The 19,886-nt window shown below is 44.5% G+C and overlaps 1 protein-coding gene across 8 annotated transcripts in view; it reads right to left on the bottom strand.

Moving 5' to 3' along the window:
* The window catches only part of JADE2 (jade family PHD finger 2), a 144,829-nt gene that overhangs the window by 117,686 nt on the left and 7,257 nt on the right, over window positions 1–19,886 (bottom strand). For 3 of the 8 annotated variants that reach the window (XM_030573632.1, XM_030573633.1, XM_030573628.1), the window contains exons 2-3: window positions 13,361–13,418; window positions 9,558–9,643 (exon numbers count right to left, since the gene is read on the bottom strand). In XM_030573632.1, the coding sequence (XP_030429492.1) occupies window positions 9,558–9,643; window positions 13,361–13,418 (144 nt within the window). Of the gene's footprint in view, window positions 1–9,557; window positions 9,644–11,668; window positions 11,769–13,360; window positions 13,419–19,285; window positions 19,419–19,886 lie in introns of those variants that run through there. The other 5 variants (XM_030573634.1, XM_030573636.1, XM_030573635.1 and 2 more) reach the window with 3 other exon arrangements.

Genomic DNA, 19,886 nt, shown 5'->3' on the forward strand with positions numbered 1-19,886 from the left:
GGACACTCTCACAGGTTCAGTTCTCACCATGGGAGGGACCCATGAGTAGCAGCAGCACACATGCTCCATGCAGTTTGTGCTGTGCATCCTGGCTCCACTGCAAATCCTGTTCTCTCTAGTGTCTGCAAGTTGTCTTAGCAATCCACTTTTAATTAGCATGGCCAGGATTTTCAGCCAGATCTATCATACTCAGCTATGCCCTCAGCCCGTCACAGCCCAAACTGACTGCATTCATGATGACTAGTCTTGGGGTCTATGAATGTGGATAGGACCTAGCACGCCACTGGTGTCATCATAAACAAATAACAAATAACAAGCGTTATTATTTGAGGAACTCACTTGTCAGAGGGTAGCTGGACCTCTGAAGGTGTCAGGAAGGCTCAGCATACCTCGGATAGGCTTCACAAGGGGCAATGAGACAACTCAAGTTTGCTGGGACTAATTAACTTACTGAATAACTGGGATACAATTAGGTGGGCAGGGAAGCATCCAGACACAATAAAAGGAAGCTATTCGCAGTGGGATGGGGCTATAGAACAGAAGCGCCTGAAGAGAGGAACAGCCCCCAGAACGCAGAAAGCAAAGGCTTCTAAGGGAAGGGGACTCATCAGGAAATCAAGGAAGTGTGCTCCTAGGTGGCAGAGGCTCCAAAAGGAAGGCGCTATGAGTGTCAAGTCTCAGCAGAACCTGGCCCTCACGGAAGGACTTCACCAGGTAGCAGCAGAAACCCCAGATCAGAGGAATTATATGCTGTTTCGAGGAAGGGTGGTCGTGGTTTAACCTTTGTGAGGACCTTGACCCAAGAGGAGAGACCCTTCCCCATCTGATGACGAGAGGCCGACTCCAGAAAAGGGTTGCAGGCCAAGAGGGCCTAGCTGGTTAGTAACCTGAACATAGGTAGGCCGATGGACTAAGGTTAACTCAATCCCCTCCAGCTAGAGATGTTGGGTTGAGGCCTATTTGTCTTACTGATTTAGCCCTCAAGCATGTACCGGTAACACTTCCTCTTCAGCAAATTAACACCACCTCTTACAAGGAAATATTTTTTCACTTCACTCCAACGTAGTTTAGACTGGTCGAGGTGACCTCAGGTTCCATCCCTGACTCTGCCACAGGCTTCTAGTGCATTTTAGGATGAGTCACTTAATCTCTCAGTGCCTCGGTTTCCTCCTCTGTCATAAGGAGGTAACAATGCTTCCTTATGTCATAGCCTGCGTTCACTGTGCCAGATGTTAAGCTGGTATAGATCAGCAAAGAACTGTGGACGTTAATGAAACACATGCTGAGAATCTGGACCAATACAGGTAAAGCACTTGAACAGCCTGTGATGGGTGCAAACAATTATTGCTGTAAGCACAGATTCACTACAAGCAGAACTGCAGTGTGTGCACTGTGATGCATTGTAACGATCTGGGCCTTTTGTTCCATTTCACTACAAATGGAGTTTCTTTACATCTGAGTTCACTGGAAACAAGTTCCACTGAACTCTTATAACACCCATTTCAAACATAGAGTTCTTCGGTGTCACACTGGCCTCTGATTATCCTTTGACAAGCCACTGTCTCACTGCCTCTGGGACTTTCTTTTATCGCCTTTGAAACACGGAGAAACAAGAAAGACTTGGGGGTGATGGTTTTTTCACATCTACACTTGACTGGTCCGATTCAATACTTGTAGGATTCCCAGAATGTGCTGCCTTTCATAGGGTTTAGTTAATACAAAACACTTCTGCTCCATTTCTTAACACTTCACATTTTTCTCTGCCTAGCAGCCTCATTTTCAAGTCTCTTCACTAGCTTTCTGCAAAATTTCTGTATCGATTTCAAGGATCTTTTCTCACTTACAAAACTCTTTAATAGAGTGGCCAAACCAGCCTCGCTCACATTCAGCTCCTGCTTTAAATTCTTAGTCAAAGGCCATGCTTTTAAAACAACTGCATGGTAGGGCTGAAGCTGCCAATTATCTGCTTAGTCTCAAATTTCAATTTAAAATATTGGATCCAGATCCTTTTATTAAGTAGTCTCCACTTGTGTGAAATCAGTTCCTGGCTGAAATCCAAGGGGCTGAATCTGTTTTGGTCTTTAAATCTAAACTAAAGAAACACACGTCTGGCACGGGTTTTAATTAGCTTTTAAAACGACAGCGATTCCAGGGACTATTTTGTAAGAACTCTGTGCTGTGTGAATGCACACTGCCTTATGCGGTGCTGTGTGAGACCAGAGCGTGTCTAATCAAACACATCCTAGAAGGATGCCCAGTATCAGTAGGTCTATTCCATCTCTAATGTCTACCATCTTACGATGTTTATTATTTAATAGCCCCAAAGTTATGTGTTATCTATTTTCCCCCACTGTTATTGGTAATCAGCAAGTGCAAATAGAGCACTTCTTTCCCCAGCTCTAGTCTCTTAGAAAGAGACTTGCACCCGATAAGGATTGTAGCAGCCTGAAGTCCATGGGGAAGTAAAATGCACCGTTATATGGAGATGCATCGCTATGGGCCACATTCTGAGAGCCTTTCTCTGTAAAAACTATGCACTGAGTGACCTCATAGGAAGTTCTCAGGATCTCACAGGACTGGGCCCTCTAGTACAGAAAGAGATCCTGGAATTCCAGTCACCTGAACCACCAATATCAGTATTTGGATTCCCAGCATTTGGGAATCACTTTCGACAAACTCTGCAAACTCTTCGCTTTCAATGTGCCTCTCCAAGTAATAATCTGTGTCTAATGCCTATGGGAATGATCTTGCACCTGCTGTAGTTAATGGCAAGACTTCCATTGGGTTCAGGATTGGGCTCACATTTAAATACATTTATTGTTTCCTTTCTTTGCCAGCTCTCATTCTAATGCAGAGATCCAGCTTTGTGACAAATGTCCTGTCCATAAATCAGCCAGGGTGAGAGCAGAACACACAAGAAACATACAATTCACTCAATAAAACATAAAGTGACTCCCATCAGGCCAAATCCTGAAGTCCTGCTCAACAGGAGTTTTGCTTGAGTGGGGATTGTATTCCAAATCCTCCCCTTTTGGTTACATCATGTGACCCCACTGCCTTCAGTTCCCATAACCAAGGGCAGACTGATGATCCCTAAGAGAAATCTTTAGGATACTGTAAGCCACTGCTGCAGAACTCACAGTAGAAAGCAATAGTGCCCAACACTCATACCTGGCTCATAAAGAGAAACTTTTTTTGTCATAAAAAGTTTTAGCAAAAATACATCAAAGCCACTCTAACGTCCTTTGTGCTGCAAAGCACTGCCAGGAAACACAAGGGAAATTATAACCATCATTCAAAATCAAGTGCATGTAACAAAACATAATACCGCAGCTAGTGAGACAGGGTATGGTACAGGTGGAAATGTAAGGGCTATTACCTACTTTTGAAATCTCACATTTGACTCTCTTCCCCTTTGTAGACCTAATAATTTGGAACTTTTCATTGATGTCTTTCTATCCACCACAGTAACGAAGATTTACTGTGCAGTTTCTCTACAGTTCACATATTCCATTTGGCTGTATGTACCTCACTATGAATGACGGCCATAATTTCTTCTGTGGTTGTGGAGCAATGGTTCACAGCATGAAGGACAGCGGGATGCTTTTTGGTTTTGGAAACTAATCTATCAGGTTTTCTTTTGGGTGTTGGGTACAACATTCTGTTCTGTCTGCCGTCTTGACTGATGTTACATAGGACACACCAACAGCCAATGCACAGAGAGCAATGGCTTCCCAAATACAAAGTTAACTGACAATCTTCTTCTAATTTAGTGACAAATACGTCATCCTTTGGAAGTCTGATTCATCTCAGTTGAGGGCAGGCATGTATGCATGTGTGTATAAGTGCTTCACAATCCATCCATGGGTAGATACAAGAGGTCGTTTAACAGGGTGCTGTAGGTTAGAACTGAGGCACACTGGCAGAGCTGTGGGGGGCCAGCCCTGGAAAAGCAGCATATTGCAGGTGAGGGGTGAAGTCCATCAGCAGAAATAAATGGGGAGCTGAGGATGAAAAAACATGGTTGCAGCATGTCACGAGCATGTGAGAACCAAGGAACAGGCTAGCAAGGGCATCCCAGGAAGGGACTCATGGAGTAGCATTGGGGAGGTTTTCATACACAGTAAAACCAGACATGACCAGTTAAGTCATCCAGGCTAACCTATTGTGTTCTGCAGGATTTTATACTGGGCTCTAGCCAGTGCTCTTGGCTCCTCACTTTCACAAGCACATAATTCACAAATGCTTTTGGAAAAAGAGAAAACAATGTTGTGATTTCAGCAACGAAAACTCTAAGGACGCTTTTCCATTGTACACATTCTCCTTGCATCAGCATCCAGCCAGCACAAAGACAGTTAATGCCCTTACTTGTCCATTTCAGCTTCACTTCTGCCTTCACTGCTCTAGCCAGCGCCCTTCTTATCCGATTGCATTATGTCACATTTTTCTAGTTCACTCCGAATTGAGATGAGGCGGCAATATTCAGCAGCAGCAGCAGCGCTAAGAAAGGTAGCAATGCCTATTGTGTATCTGTAAGCACTAATATTATCTGTCTGTTAGTAAAAAAAGAGACTTAATCTGTTTGTCTGGAAGCCAATCTGGTATCCCTTAATCTAGCCTCATTTCTCTTCAAACTGTTGGATGCCAGTGGTTCACTGAACAACAGAAATTAAAGTGGGAACAGGAGGCATCTTTGTTTTACCCTTCTCAGCAAATCAAAAGACAATGGCATTAATTTGTTGTAACCACACTGGTTTGGGAAGATTGACAAAGATGTTGGATTCAATTTAAAAACTTCTCAGTGAGGCCTCTGCGGTTCCAAACGAGGCTCAGCAAATATGACCATGTTTGCTTGGCTGGGTAAGTTTCGTAGATGCCTCTCTTACAGCATGGCATTCCCAGTAACTAAACCCACCTGACAACGGCCCACAGACCCATCAGCGGAAGGCAACACGGGATAAGGCTTCACGCACACATAGCAAATGCAGCTGCTTGAAGACAAGTGGTCCAGGCCCATTTCAGCTCCCACTCCAGAGTGAGAGAGAACTTTCTACTACATTCAGTAGGTATCCCCTGCACACCCAGTTCCTGCAGCAGCAAGAGCAGAGGGATAAATCTCCACATTCTCTAGTGGGCCCCAGCTTTTGTAGGCCCTCTGCAGGCTTGGGGACCCACAAATCATACTCAGGACTTGGCTTTAACTCAAGCTGGTGTTGGGTTCAAGGAAGTCCAAGCTCTAATCAAGGTAATAAAAATCTTAACAGAGCAAGGCAAGAGGATACTAATGACACTGCGAATGCAGGTCTCTGCAGACAAATGAACCGATGTGCCTCTGCTGTCTGAGCGCAAGGGCTGGACATGAGTGGAGTGCTCACCCACAGCATGAAATCCAGTTTACACAGCAGCTCACACATAGCAGCAAGCAGTGGGAGGGACATGAGCTGGCCAAAGGAGGGGCTGCCCCATGGATTTGCTCAATCTTACCCTTACCAGAGTGCAGGGCTACTTCAGTTCACTGGGAGCGGCTGCTGAGCTGCTCTGCTGAGGAAGGTGGCTCTTACTTTTGCCTTTGTGTAACTGGCTATACAAGGTGCAGGTGGCTGGAGAATCAGGCCCAGGGTCTGTATCACGTCAAAGAAGAGCCCTGTCAGGACTCTGCAACGTGCACTGATAAATACCAGTGTTCTCCCTGGCAATAGCCTGCACCACGGATGTTTACAAACAGCTCAGTACTTTTCCATGCTAAGAAGCTTGTTTTTCCAGTTGCCTTGCATTGGGTTTATGATGTGTACGGCTAATCCCTTGTCACAGAGTCTTTCATAATAAACATCACCCTGACCTAGCTAATAACTATGCAACACTAATGCCTTTGTTGTCATAGGGAATGCAGATGGCACCTCAGCCCCAACCTAGGCACAGCTTCCAGAGGGATGTTGAAAGAGGTTTGAGATTAGCCAGGTACATGAAATCACTGGTTTCCAGGATCTCTTCACAGTAGTTTGCTCAACAGCAGGGGTTCCCCCCAAAGCCGTAAAGGTTAACAGCAAGAGATGGCTCAAACTATCCATGGCCAGACTGCAAACACCATAGTTCAGGCCTGTCGGTGACTGAGGTTTTGGTTCAGCTCATTATAAAGGTAAGGGCCGTTAACTAAATCTGGATCTGGGATTGGATTAGGAAATGGCTACACCTGCCTCCCCACAATGGACTGGACTGCTTAGGAGTGGGGGGTCTGCAACCTCATCACACTTTTGCTAACTCCCTTCCGTGCTTCCCTTTCCCTGAAAACCTCTCCTACATTTAACGCAGTCTTAGAGATTACAGCACCTCAGTGCACTGTGTGAGATGGTTTTGAGTTGTTTTTTTTTACATTTCCAAACTCCTCACATACACAGGGCATGTACTGTACTAGATCATACGATGGCTGGTCCCAGCCTGTGCCTAATATCTTGGAAACAAACACTCAGCACATAGACCTCCACAAACACTACCCTGCACTGTGATCATGATAGATCTGCCAAGCTATTCAGATTAATGCTGGGTCAGAATCCATATAGAATAAGTGCCCCAGGAGGGTGTGGACTGGGCTACCGGAGATGCTGGATGAGAAATGTATAGCTGAGATCTTTACCACTAATGGCTGTTAAAGTTCCCATGACACTTTTTGTAAAAGATGAGTTGTTAGCTCAAGTGTCAAGTGGCCAACTTCCAACTTGGGTGCTTACACTCTGCCTCCCAAAATCCCCCCTGCAGTTTCAGTTTAGATATGACATGTTTCTTCACTTTCTGTCTGAATAGTTGGGTAGTGCGGCAAAGCACTGTTAAACATTGCTCCAGTCCAGAGCCGACTACATTTCCCTGGTTTGAGAACGGACCCCTTTGTATGGCAGTTCACGAAGCAGCATGGGATCTTTTGGGACAAAGCTGCCACAATACATCGTATTAACCGATGAGCCTGAGCTGCAGAGTTGGATACGGGTCCAGATTTGAATTTTCCCGAAGTGCAGTGGTGCTCAGAGCTGGATTTGATTCCATCTGCTATGAACTTCCTCAGAGCCCAGGGGTGCTTGAACCTGGGGTTTTGGTTCAGGCCCACCTCCAGTTAATTCATTTGTAACTGTTACACTGTAAACACTGGTTTATTTTCCTTACTGCTCAGCATGAATAACCATATTCTTTCTAGCTGGCCATTAAATGTAGCCTTTTCAACTTATATTAAAGAGCAGCAACAATAAATGTGTCTTTCCTACTAGTGGAAAGGGAAAATTCCTGACACGTGCCACTTCAGAGGGGAACTGTATTTGGATACAGCTTTCCAGCCTTGCAGTGTCATGCTAAAAGGCCAAGTGTTTCCCCTTCAGTTTGTGATGAGTGATTTCAACGATTGCTATGGTAGTGGGTTCCAATGTTGACTGTGGATCTTAGACCTTCTAGAAGCTGGAAATTCACAAATATCTAATCTGATGCCTTTTAAAATGTGTCACACTAGGCAGAAGCAGCTACTCTACAGGATGCGGCTACTGTGCCCACAGAGGATGCAATGCTGCAAGTTTCCTCTTTTTTGTTTTTGGTTTGTTTGGTGGCTTCTTTGGGGTTTTTTTTGTCCCCAGTCACCTATCTTTCAAGGGCCCTATACAGAACAGAAAACCTATTTTACCAGCCTGCTCTGCCAGCCAAGAAAGCCTAAGAGAGTTGAGATATGTCTTGCAATGGCTTTAAAAGAGCAACAAACTCAGGCACTGTCAGGAACATGAATCACAAAGAGAAGAGCCTTCCTCTCAGACTGCCCTGCCAGCAGCCCCCAGATGTTTAAATCTAGGATTATCTGAAGGGTCCTTGCACTGACCTCAAGGGCCATAGCAACTCTTGGGGAGATAGCCTGTCTCTCAGATAGCCAGGGCCTAAAGCACTCAGGCTATAGAGACTTATGTCAACTGATTTGTTTAGATCTGTCCTGGTGAGGAGGGGGCAGTGCATCTGGTCTGGGAAGTGAATGAAGGACCTTGAGAACCACCCCCAAATATCTACCAGCCTGATGCAAATTGAGGATGTTACAGAGGGTCAAGCGCTCACTGGGTTAAATTTAGAGATGCTCCAGAAGGCTGGGGGCTGTAAGACACATGGTACTTAAGTAGGTCTAAAGGAATCTAGAGAGAGTCTAAGTTAGAGTAGCATATACAAGGGGGCAATTGCAAGATGGTATCAGTCACACGAACGTAGACTCCCTCTAGACTCCGACTCAACTCTGGATCTGGACCCGTGTCCAAAGGAAAGGAAGACTGGTACCGCTTTTAAGTTCTGTTCACACTACAGAGGAAACCAAGATAGCAATGACTAGCTTTAAACACTGCTGTTGCTACAACACAGCTGTTGCTAGTATAGTTTCTATGCCCATGGGAATTATGTCTGAGGCCCATGCTAGGCAAAACATGACACAGCTTCACTCCATGCTGCAGGATGGTATCATAACACAATCACAGCATGGTTCTCAGAAAAAAAAACAACTTAGCTCCTCTCCAACCAGCTCAGAGAAACTGTGCTGAAAGCCTGCCAGCAGCAAGTGATACAGCTAGCACCATTTCAGCCCCAACCTGGACAATGCCTTTTATCCCCTGCTAGTAGAGCAAGGGGCTGGCACTGCAAAAGGCCATATGCCAACTGCCTCAGCCTAATGCACAGGTGCCCCGCAGCGGAACTAAAAGGAAAATAATGAAACTTTATTTCCCCCTCTGGGTTAAATACTGTATTGGCTCCTATTTAACAGTCCCCAGTACACCCTAATTATCCAGAAGAGAGGAGTCACCATGCTAAACTGAGGATACCTCCCTCTGACCTCAGAGACTTCTAATATATATGACCCATGTGACCAATTAATTCAAACTTTACTCCATCAAATTCTACGGTCTACAGGGGCAGCTAATTATATGACAGGAATATAAATATTTGATGGATATGCCTCCCTCTGCAAGATACGCCTCTTTTTGCAAGGGATCAGGCTAACTGGCCAGGCAGCTGATCACTGGGAATCCTCAGCCATCAGGCAAATTCAAATACTGTAATAAAACCCAATCCCACTCACAGTGAAGTCAGGGGGAGACTCTCACAGCAGAGCAGGCTCTTGACGCACTGGAGATGCTTGCAGGCTATTATCAGGATAGCTTTCTGGCTGATACACTCAAGGCAAGCTCTACTTTTATGGGTTCCTGAGGGAAGTAATATACATGGTCCTATCCAGCTCCTTCTCCAATTCTGCTACCTCCCAACTACCCATGCCCCACTCCATAACTCCATGCCATTATGAAAGATTCTCAATAGACGTGCGCAGGGAGAGATCCATGGAGAGTGACAGCTCCAGAGGGCCAATGGGGAGGTGGAAGAGCACAATGCGTCTCTGTTGCTGAGTGCATACTGACAGAGGCATGGGGATTCTGAGAGGGACAGATGGCTCTAGCACCTCTGCCTACTGTCAGCCTTCGCTATTCTTGTTTCCATTACACCTGGGCAAGCACTGAAATTACCGAAGCGCGGGCTGATTAGAAACAAGAAAAACAACCAACCTCAGAGGGCTTCTTCTCCTTCTGTCTTGACCAGTTGGATTTTGTATTTGGAATTTTGGAGCATCTTGACACTGATGTCGTATGACCTTAAATGAGACACAAGGTAAGAGTTATCTGCAGAAGAAACTGACCACAGCTTTTTTGTCGTATGTGTCACAAGACTCACTGTCACAACAGTCCCTCCACCCCCCTTGCTGGACTCTCAGCTGGGAGGCCAAAGAGTGAATGGGCCATGGTGAATGAACTCCCTTCTCATCCTCTCCAGTGATCCCCGGTAGAGGGAGGAGGCATGGGAATGGGGAGGCATGAGGGAAACTAGCACTACTGTTGTCTGTGCTGCCCCTGCTCTGCAGATACTCAGAGATCTGCAGGCTCCAGGGCTGTCAATCTCCTGCTGATGAGAACTCAAAGTCCACTGTAAACCACAAAAGACCAAAAATAATAAACTGAAAAAAACCTAGTAGAGCAAGATTAAGAAGCTAGAAATGACCTGCGGTTAACTTCCCGTCAGTCCAGTCTCAGTTCCATTATTTGGCATTTCTGAAGCCAATAGCTGACACTGAGCATCAGGTTTGTGTGGAGTAGGAGTGAATTTGGACTGACACGGAGATAAAATAGAATACTTCTCTAGCACTTTTCATCTGTAGATCCCAAAGTGCTTTACTAAGGTGGTTAAGCATTATTATTCCCCTTTTGAGACAGGGAAACAGAGGCACACAGCAGTTCAGACCAGTATTTTGAAACTCAGGAGCCTAAAGTTAGAGACTCAAACACCTATTTATGCATCTAAATAAGAGGGGCCTGATTTTCAGCAGGGCTGAACACTGTAGCTATCTTGGCTCAGCACCTCCGAAATCAGACAATTTTTTAGGGGACAAAGTAAGAATTTAGGGCTAAAATGTTCAAACATGGGTGCCTAAAGTTACACCCAAATCTATACTTAGACTTCAGCTGCCAAGGCTGAAAGTATTGACAAAACTGATGTCCAGATAATCCTGTCATGAAAGAGCCGGAATTAGAACCCATATCTTTTAATAATAATAATAATAATAATATATGGAGCTATACCTATCGCATGGAACTGGAAGGGACCTTGACAGGTCATCAAGCCCAGTTCCCTGCCTTCACCTGCAGGGCCAAGCACTGAGTTTGCCCCAGATCCCTAAACGCCCCCCCAGGGATTGAATTTACAACGCTGGGTTTAACAGGCCAGTGCTCAAACCACTGAACTATCCCACTCCTCTGCTGTCTGTATTTAATGCTCAAGCTTAGATGCACTCCATCACCCCACAGCTGCACCTAGTGAAAAGTTACACTACACATTGTATTGAGGAAATAAACACAACATTCCCATCACCTTCCAGTGGCAAAACTGTCTTTACATTATTATTAAAGGACTCTCTTTATTTTGAGTCTTGTGCAGCACCAAGCATAAGAAAAGTAATAATAAATCTTGTCCATATTGGGTAATAAATAATGACACAAACATTTAAATATAACAAAATAATAAATAATAAAATAATAATAATAATAATGGCAACTCAATCTTAGCTACAGCAGCACCTCTCTATGTACCACTCTAAATACATCTTTTATATCTGGGTCCAGGGTAACTGTCAGTTATGTTTACTAAGAAATAAATGCCGTTGACAGGTTAAGCCAATGGCTGAATGGGCACATGCAGGGACAAGTCTACGTTGTATATCAACAAAATCAAACCATGCAAGAAGCTGGCAGAAACATGGCCTAACACAAAGCTTTCAAAAAAGCTTAAAGATCTAAGGCTGGTGTCAATCAGCAAATTCAATCTCTCTGTGTAAGTCAGTGAAGTCAATGGAGCGACGCTGATTTACACCAGCAAACGATTTAGCCCTTAGTTCAAAGGTCACAATCATTTGTATCCTGTAAGGTCTAGAGTTACATCAAAGTGTGCAAGAACAATGAGAAAGCAACACTCTGCTGTGCAAGGAATATCTGTCCTAAATCTCCACAGAATAATATGTCACTTGTTAAGAATGTAATAAAATACAAGCTGTATCAATAGCAAATTTTTGTCCTTGCCACTTGCAAATTCTCACTATCCTGTCTCAGGGAAGCCTTCACCTACATACCTCCCTGTGGCAGCTGTTATCAGCGGGTGCCCCTGCTGTCTCTTCCCAGGGCATCCTTGGTGGGGAACCCTGGCTTTGAAGTCAACTCTCCCACATGACTGGCTAAATCTAAGATTGTTGATATTTAGGACACAAGAAAAGAGACATTAGCAGTCATTACTCATACCGGTAGACCTTACTCAATGAGTAGGGGTTACAAGATCTGGCTCAGAGTTTGCACTGAGAGATCAAATCAATAATTCCCACTTTACCTGCCTCAAAGCAAACTACAGTGTGGTATTAAAACCATGTGAACGAAGATAATACACCAGGCAACCATCTCTTTCTGGCAAAGGCATAAAAAAGGTCACAGTTTTGTTTACAATAACGCTGCGGGAGAGCATTTGTCAACAGCTGAGATATTACCTGCTGCATAAATACCAAAGTCCAATAGAGATAAGTCCGTGTTGTTTAAAACCATGATTAAATATATGCCTTATCCCAAGAAGCCCATGGAACCTAGTTAAAGCTACTGGGTTTAGTAAGTTCATTGTACAGTAACCCCCAGCATCAATACAAAATATTGACTACATAAAAAGGGACCCTACTGCCACCGTGGTGTATAGCCCTAATTATTCCTTTGAATACTGCAATCTCCCCCACTGGTGCTGCCTCCTGGGATTCCCACCATGGTCAGGGGAGGGCACTTACTCTGGCTACAGCTGTGGGAACTGCAACCACCATCTATCTCATCTAACCCGCACTATAAGGACAAAATCCTGCTCGAAAAAGAACCATCAGGCCATGACTGTAATGTCAGTGGCTGAGAGTCTCCCCGTCTTCAACATTCGAACAGCCTGATTCTGCGAGGTGCCTCGCTCTCAATAAATCCCAGGCCTACTTATTTGTTCTTGTGTCTGAAACCAACAGAAATCTGTAGAGACCAGCTGAGGGTTACAATGGAGTTTCTGGGACACTATAGTTCTCCAGCAGCAGGCAATGGCACTGAAGCCAGTAGGAGTGAAGGGCATTCTGCAATTCACAAGGCTGTACCCTAAGGCCCCAATTCAGCAAAGCACTTACTCACATGCGTATACTTAAGCGTGTGCTTTAATGAGTTGCTGAATAGGGAATGAAGTGAAACACGCTTATAATTAAGTATAATCTTACATGCCTTGCTGAACTGAGGCCTTAATGCCTTTTCCCCAATCTAATCCACCTCTCATGATGGGGAATCAAGGGGTTCCATTTTCACAGAGACTACAGGGAGTGCTCAATACATAGTTTCCCAATAGGAACTTTACTTTCCATCAACATGATTCCATCTGAAGCTAAATGCACACTGAGTGTAATAAAGGTGAGAAGACAGTCTGCAATGTCCTATCTAATAAGAGCTTTGTTTTATTTGAAGTTCTGCAATCAAAGCTAATTTGCAGCGCTGTCTCTCTCTCTCTCTCACCCAAATTGCTCACCGGAGGAGGACCCTTTTATCAGATAAGACACGCCCACAGCCAGACATTTAAATTGATACCAACTCGTCATAGATCAGTAATGTATTTTTGAAAATGGATCCCAGTGCACAATTTATTGTACTGAGACTACCCAGTAAATGCAGCTTTCCCAACTCCTTGCAAAGTAATTATTCAAATGCTTTCCCTGCTGGAGGTGAATCGCTCAGTTATCTTGTTCAAAGCCTAGAATTAAAGGTCTTACTGTCAGTGGTGTCTGAGTTATCACTGCTGATTGAGTACTTTCGTCGTTTCTCTTCCATCTGTAACAAAAGAAATTGAATGTTACACTTACTGTTCAGGAAACTCATCACTGTACCAAATCACTGTTATCTCTGAATATCCACGCATCATGTTAACCCAGTCACACTAGCAAATACTTACCCTAATGACTGAGAAGTATGAGGAGCGGGGGGGGGGGGGGGGGGGAAGGGTTAAAGAATGTAAAACAGCACCGAGTCCCTACTTCACAAAACTTTAAGGATGGCAAAATTTCTCTCCTGAGTTTCTCTGCTGGTAGGAGGTAAGGATGTGATCACATTTTTGTCACTTTGCTCTGTACAGCAATTTGCCTAATGCCCATTCAAGTCTGGCATCCAAATGCACTAGTGAAGAATGTTCCTCACTACAGCATAGAGAACTCCTGGAAAGCTGCCTTAAAGACTGGAATACAGAGGTACTGAATTAAGCAGCAGTCGCTTGTCAAATATGGCAATAGATGGCCAGTGAACTACAGGATTGAGCTATAATGTTAAGAAAGAAATGGATCTTTGCACTTTGAATAGGATCCCGAGGTGAAATCTGGGCTCCACTGAAGTCAACAGGAGTTTTGCCTTTGACTTCAGAGGAGCCAGGATGTCACCCTCTGACTCATCTTCCCACTTGCCCACTCAGCCAATATCCGTTTAACTTAGATTTCACATGTGCCTGTCAAATCCTAGTTGCATTCCATACAAACCTGAAATACACTTCCCAAAACACAGACCTCCTACTAAGCTTTCCATAACACCGCTATAACCTTCATCAAGGCCTCCATTTCAACCCCAGACCCATCCCGGCAAAGCCTGTGAGAACAAGTGAGTTTTGCGTCATGTCTCAAAGGTCACAAAATCCAGTCTCCAGCAAATCAAGGTGGGAAGCCTGCTCGGGAGAGCTGAACCCCTCACCAAGAACACCCGACCACCAGTCCCCTCCCAGGTCTGTTAATCATCCTACATCACCACTGCTGAGAAATAACATGATGTGACAGGTCTCTAGGAGACATGACCCAAGCCAATAAACTTCACCTGGATATCAAATGAAGCAGGGTAGCTCGCAGAGCACAGGTGTAGTGTGAAAACAATGCCTAAAAAACCATGGTTCCACCTACTCCTCATCCTCTCACCCCTCTCCACCTACTAGTTGTGGGGGATGGGGAAGAACTGGGTGCTCAGCCTTGGCTGAGCTGCCACACCATGTGCTAACTGCAATTTCCCCAGAGGATTTGAAGGGGTGGCCTCCTGTACAGCCCAGTTTAGCAATCCACTGTCTGGGCGCTATCAGCATGGTACAAGGGATATTCCCTCTTCTGCTGCTGACTCGCATTGTGACCTCGGACAAGTCACAGAATTGACTGAAGTCAATGGGAGTGGTGAACGCTTAGTAGTCCTGACAATCAGGTCCTAGGAGTCTAACATTGGACGCACAAAAACTGAAGCACCCAAGACTAAGAAACGCTTTAAAATAATTAGCCTCTCTGTGCCTCAGTTTCCCAATCTGTAAAATATGGATAACGGTACTTCCCTACCTCTGCACAGAGGTTTGAGAGCTACAGAGGAAAAGTGATGTCTTATTAACTAATCTAAAATATATTATGGGATGTGGGCAGACATTTCATATGTTATGTACATATACGTATATATACACACGCACGCACACATGCACACTCTCATGGCATTCCTCTCAGTAATTTATTTTTCCTAAGAAGGCTAAGGGGCACTTAGATTGCATTTACCCCCCTTTTTCCTAAAATCTTAGAAGGAAAAGGAGAATAAAACATTTGTATGTATTTTGTGTGTGATTTAATCAGAGTAGCTATTAACAACAAACCACACTTGATAGCATGCCATAGCATGCCACTTTTCCCTCGGAGAATATGAGATACCCACCAATACCTCAACATATAAAATCCTAGCAATGTCTTTATTTCTCAGTACATGTGCAATGTTTTATCTCAGCATTATAAGGGATAATACTACAAAGTAACATAAACATTTTAACTATCAGTGTTGTGGTAAAACATTGCGCTGTCAAAACATGATTAAAAATGTTCCTTGAGAATATGGCAATATCAATACTTGGAGTGATTCAAGAGGAAACAGATGTTATTAAACCAGCCTTGTACTTACAAGCCATTAGATTTTGCTTGGGGAAAAAGATATTAAAGATGGATTTAACAGCAGTTTACTTATCCTTAGTGGAAATTCCAGTTGGACATTTTCAACAGGTTCCTATTGGTTCCAACTGGCACACAGGATTTTGGAGCACAATGACTGGGCTTCTGATTGACTGACTCCTGGGGCTAATTCTTCATACAACTGAAACAAACATAGGCTAGTAGAATGAAATAGAGAGCCATGGAAACCAAAGGATTCTAGTAACGCCCAATGGAATTTCCAGTAGAGCACCGAGGCACGTGTCATCCATCTAAGGTTCTCCTGGAAGACATGATAGTATCATTGACTCCTAAGGCCTTCACCCAAGGGAAGAAGGATGGTTATGTGATCAAGGCACAGGTGTGGGAGTCAGCTGACTATGACTAACTTCTGCCCTGGCATACTCTGCTGAAACTCCACTGATTTCACCCACACTGAATTTGGCCCCTCAGTCCTGTTCCCAGCTGTTCTACAGACTTCCTGAGTGACCTTAGACAAGTCACTTCTCTATAACTCGTTTTTCTCACCTGTAAATAAGGCCCTGCCCCAAGAAGTGAGGAGGCTAACTTTAATTTATGTTTCTAAAGTGCTTTGAGATCCTTGGATAGGAGCCATTATAGAAGGGCAAACATTATTCTGTTAAGGCAATAATGCAGACATTCCACACACATCTCTCCCATCAAAATCCATGTGAATTCTAAAAACAGAACGATTACAGGATCAGTATATTAATACTGTTTTACATTTACACAGCATCTTTCATTCCAAAGTGATTTGCACAGCATGGGTAAACTTTCTGGTTCTATATAAATCAATTGTTTTGCCACTGACTTGAGTGAAGCCAGGATTGCACCCTCTAAAACAAATTCTGCTCTACATAATTCTGCTTTAAATCTGGATTAACTCCATTGATTTGAACAGAATCTGGCCATACAGACATACAGTGCAATTGAAATGCCTCCAGATCTTGGGAGGATGAAGACAGCCAGCTGATGCACAATGCACTGCACAAGTGAAGGGAGAGGACATTTTGGCCCAGGGCACTGGACCAGTGACAGCTCTTAGGAAAAATGTTGCAGGGTCCTTAATTTCCATGCAGAACAGAAAGGACACTGCTTTCTTAATGACTTGTCTGAAAGCCTCTATGCAGTGAAGTGGATGGCACTTAATTCATTAATCTTGGAGGAATAAATAGCTGAGTCAACTCTACCAGAATTTGAACATATGATTCCAGGGAATCTCAGTGGCCCCAACCTGCTGATTAGATCACTGAGCCACCCCTCAGGCATCCTATGTAACAATGCAGGGAGCTACATTCCTTGCATTCCTTTAGTTATGTCATCATCTCTAGCAGAGAAAACACAGACCTTTAAGAGCCTGGACTCAAGCCTTGCCTGGTCTGTGAAAGAAGTTTTCACAGCCCATTTGGTTTGAAAACATATTACTGGGTAATTTTTTAAGTCCACACACATATGTGACACTTTAAAAATAATCTTGATTAATGTTTTTATTTCATTTCTCCTTTAATTGACCTTTTCCATAGAGAGGATCTTTATCAAAGTCATAAAAAAATGGGGAAAAAATAATGCTCTTAAAGGTCACTGTCAGGTCATATTTAGCCCAAAATTTTGGTTTTAAAGAAGCAAAGACCATTAGAAAGGCTTTTACCAGGCTTTGGGGGGCATTCACAAATGAAATACTTTTTGACTAACCCTTTACTCTTCATATCCTCTGGGAAATCCACTGGCACATCTTAGCTCACTGGGCAGAGATTCTGCTCTGGCATAGCAAATGCATCCCTTTTCCAAAATGCACTCTCTCACTCTGTGGCATCACAGGTACCTGGGGTTGCAATGTAACATTTGGTATCTGTGATGTGCTAGAATAAAGCATTCTGGGATATTGTAGGTGAAGCGGAAATGCTAGAAGACTTCACATATGTCTGTGACAAGCGGTTCCACGGACCATGGGGGCCACAGCACAAAAATCTGCCTTTACTCCCCTCTGGTTTCAGCTTTACAGTTCATACTCAAGCACAGAATCATGGCCTAACAATGCCCTGATACAAAATACAGTTACTTTCCCAAAAAATGCAATCCAAGCAGGCAATTTCTGAGACCACCTCTACAGCAGCTCACTAAGGAGCATGAATAAAATAAGATGCTAATATAATTTTGACTGGAAAGGTCTCTCCTATAGAGGCACTCTTTACAATGAAAGACAGAATTATATACCAAACTCTATTCGCAAATTCCTAAAGCACTTTAATGGACTGGAGCCCCTATATTAAACTCTAATTAATCTACATATGTTCTCTGGAGAGAAAATTACAGTAAAATATTATTTGGTCATCATATATCCCTGGTTTGTTGGGGGGAGAGGGGAGGTATGCCTATCCTAAGACCTTCCCTTGTGCTCCTAGCTTCGCCTCTCCAACAACTTCTTATGTTGTGAAAAACACATTGAATTCTGTGTTTTCTTCCTAAATTGCAATGGGAGCTGTGAGAAACCACTTCCCTGTTTGATACCAACATAAGGAAACAGAAATACAAATAGAGAGCAGTGGCCCCAGTGGTAACTTACGGTATGGCTACATTTGGAATTTCGTGAGTGTAGTCAGAGCGGCAGCGCTGGGAGAGAGCTCTCCCAGCGCTGCATGTAAACCACATCCCTTACGGGTGTAGCGTGCAGCACTGGGAGCCGCGCTCCCAGCGCTGCTGCCCTGATTACACTGACGCTTTACAGGGCTGTATCTTGCAGCGCTCAGGGGGGTGTTTTTTCACACCCCAGTTGCAACACTGTAAAGTGTGAGTGTAGCCAAGGCCTCAGGAAACTTTTTTCCGAATTAATCACTTTCTTGTAACAACCCATGGTACTGCCATTCCATTTTTGTGAATTAGAAGAATGGGGCAGGTCACTGTGTTTTCCCTTTTGTGTTAACTGTTTATTTTCCTTACCCTGAGGTCTGTATGACAGGCAATTAGACAGGTATAACATACAGAGAAGAGGCTAGCGAGGCTTCAGATGTTATACTGTCACAGGCTCATTCATCTTCATCGGACTGTGACATACATTTTACCTTTACACTTTTGGAGCCAAATCCTACAGGACTCAATCATTATTCAGACAAAACTCCCATGAACTCCAATGCGGTTTTTGCATTTGGTATATTTAGATGGCTTTATGATAACAAGAGAACAAACTTTTCAGTTAAGGAGCAGAATTTGCTGTGCAAAAATGCCACAGGTCAAATTCAACCCTGACACGACTAAGAGCAGCTCCTAAGGTTTCAATGGATGTTACGCTTCCCACTTACACCAGGGCTGAATTAGCTTCACATGGTTAACAAATCTCTACAGAGCATTATTAAATCCTGGCAAGGAAATATACACACTGGGCCCAATCCCCCTGATTCTGCTGGTAAATCATCGAGGCATGTGTGATGCAGTGGCCTCACTCCAGGACAGAGGGGATTAACCCACCTTGGGAGCTCAGCTAACCAAGCTCCGCCCCACACACAGGACATAGGGGGGTGAGACAGAAAGTACAAGAGCAGGGCCCTGCACTTGCAACTCAGTTGGGGTTAGGCCAGGGAAGGAGACAGATGTCCTTCCCAGGGCACCAAAGTGCCAGCAGAACCCTCAACCAGCTGTGGCAGACGATGGTCCCCCTGAGCCAGCCTGGGAGAAGATCAGGCAGAGGAGAATGTGAAACACCTGAGTAAAGAAACATCTGACTATGAGACGGAGACCCAGAGAGGAAGCGGAGAGTGAGCCTCTTGACCTGGAGAGGAGGAACCAGGACTCAGCAGCCGTGGAGCAGCCTCACGAACCACTGGTAGGAAGTAGCCTACGGAAATGAGATATTGACTCAGTTGTGCTGCTGGGAGACAAGGTAGCTATTCCACGCTTCCCTGCCAACTCTGTGGCGGGACCACCCATCACTTCTAGGGCCCTGGGCTGGGACCTGGTGGAGAGGGGCAGGCCCAGATCCCCCTACTCCCAGCCCTTCACTCGGGGTTGAATGAGCCCTTGGCTGTTTATCTGTTTAGCCCTTGGGCAGGAAGCCTGAGCCATGGTCTGCTTATGTGCTTAGCCCCAGGTAAGAGGCTTGAGCTACCACCTACCCAGTGACCTGGCTGCAAACAAGCATGCCCTGACTGACCACCCACCCGGCATTAGCACCAATTCCCTGTTGCCCTGGCCCTGAAACCCAAGGAACCTTAAATGTTCAGAGAAATGAGAATGCCTTGGTATCTAGGCTGCTCCTGGTCAATTTCCTGCTTTTTAGGTCCTGGTGGAAAAGTCTGGCTGGGGA

This window comes from Gopherus evgoodei, chromosome 8 (assembly GCF_007399415.2).
Source record: "Gopherus evgoodei ecotype Sinaloan lineage chromosome 8, rGopEvg1_v1.p, whole genome shotgun sequence".
In the NCBI taxonomy this organism is placed as follows: domain Eukaryota; kingdom Metazoa; phylum Chordata; order Testudines; family Testudinidae; genus Gopherus; species Gopherus evgoodei.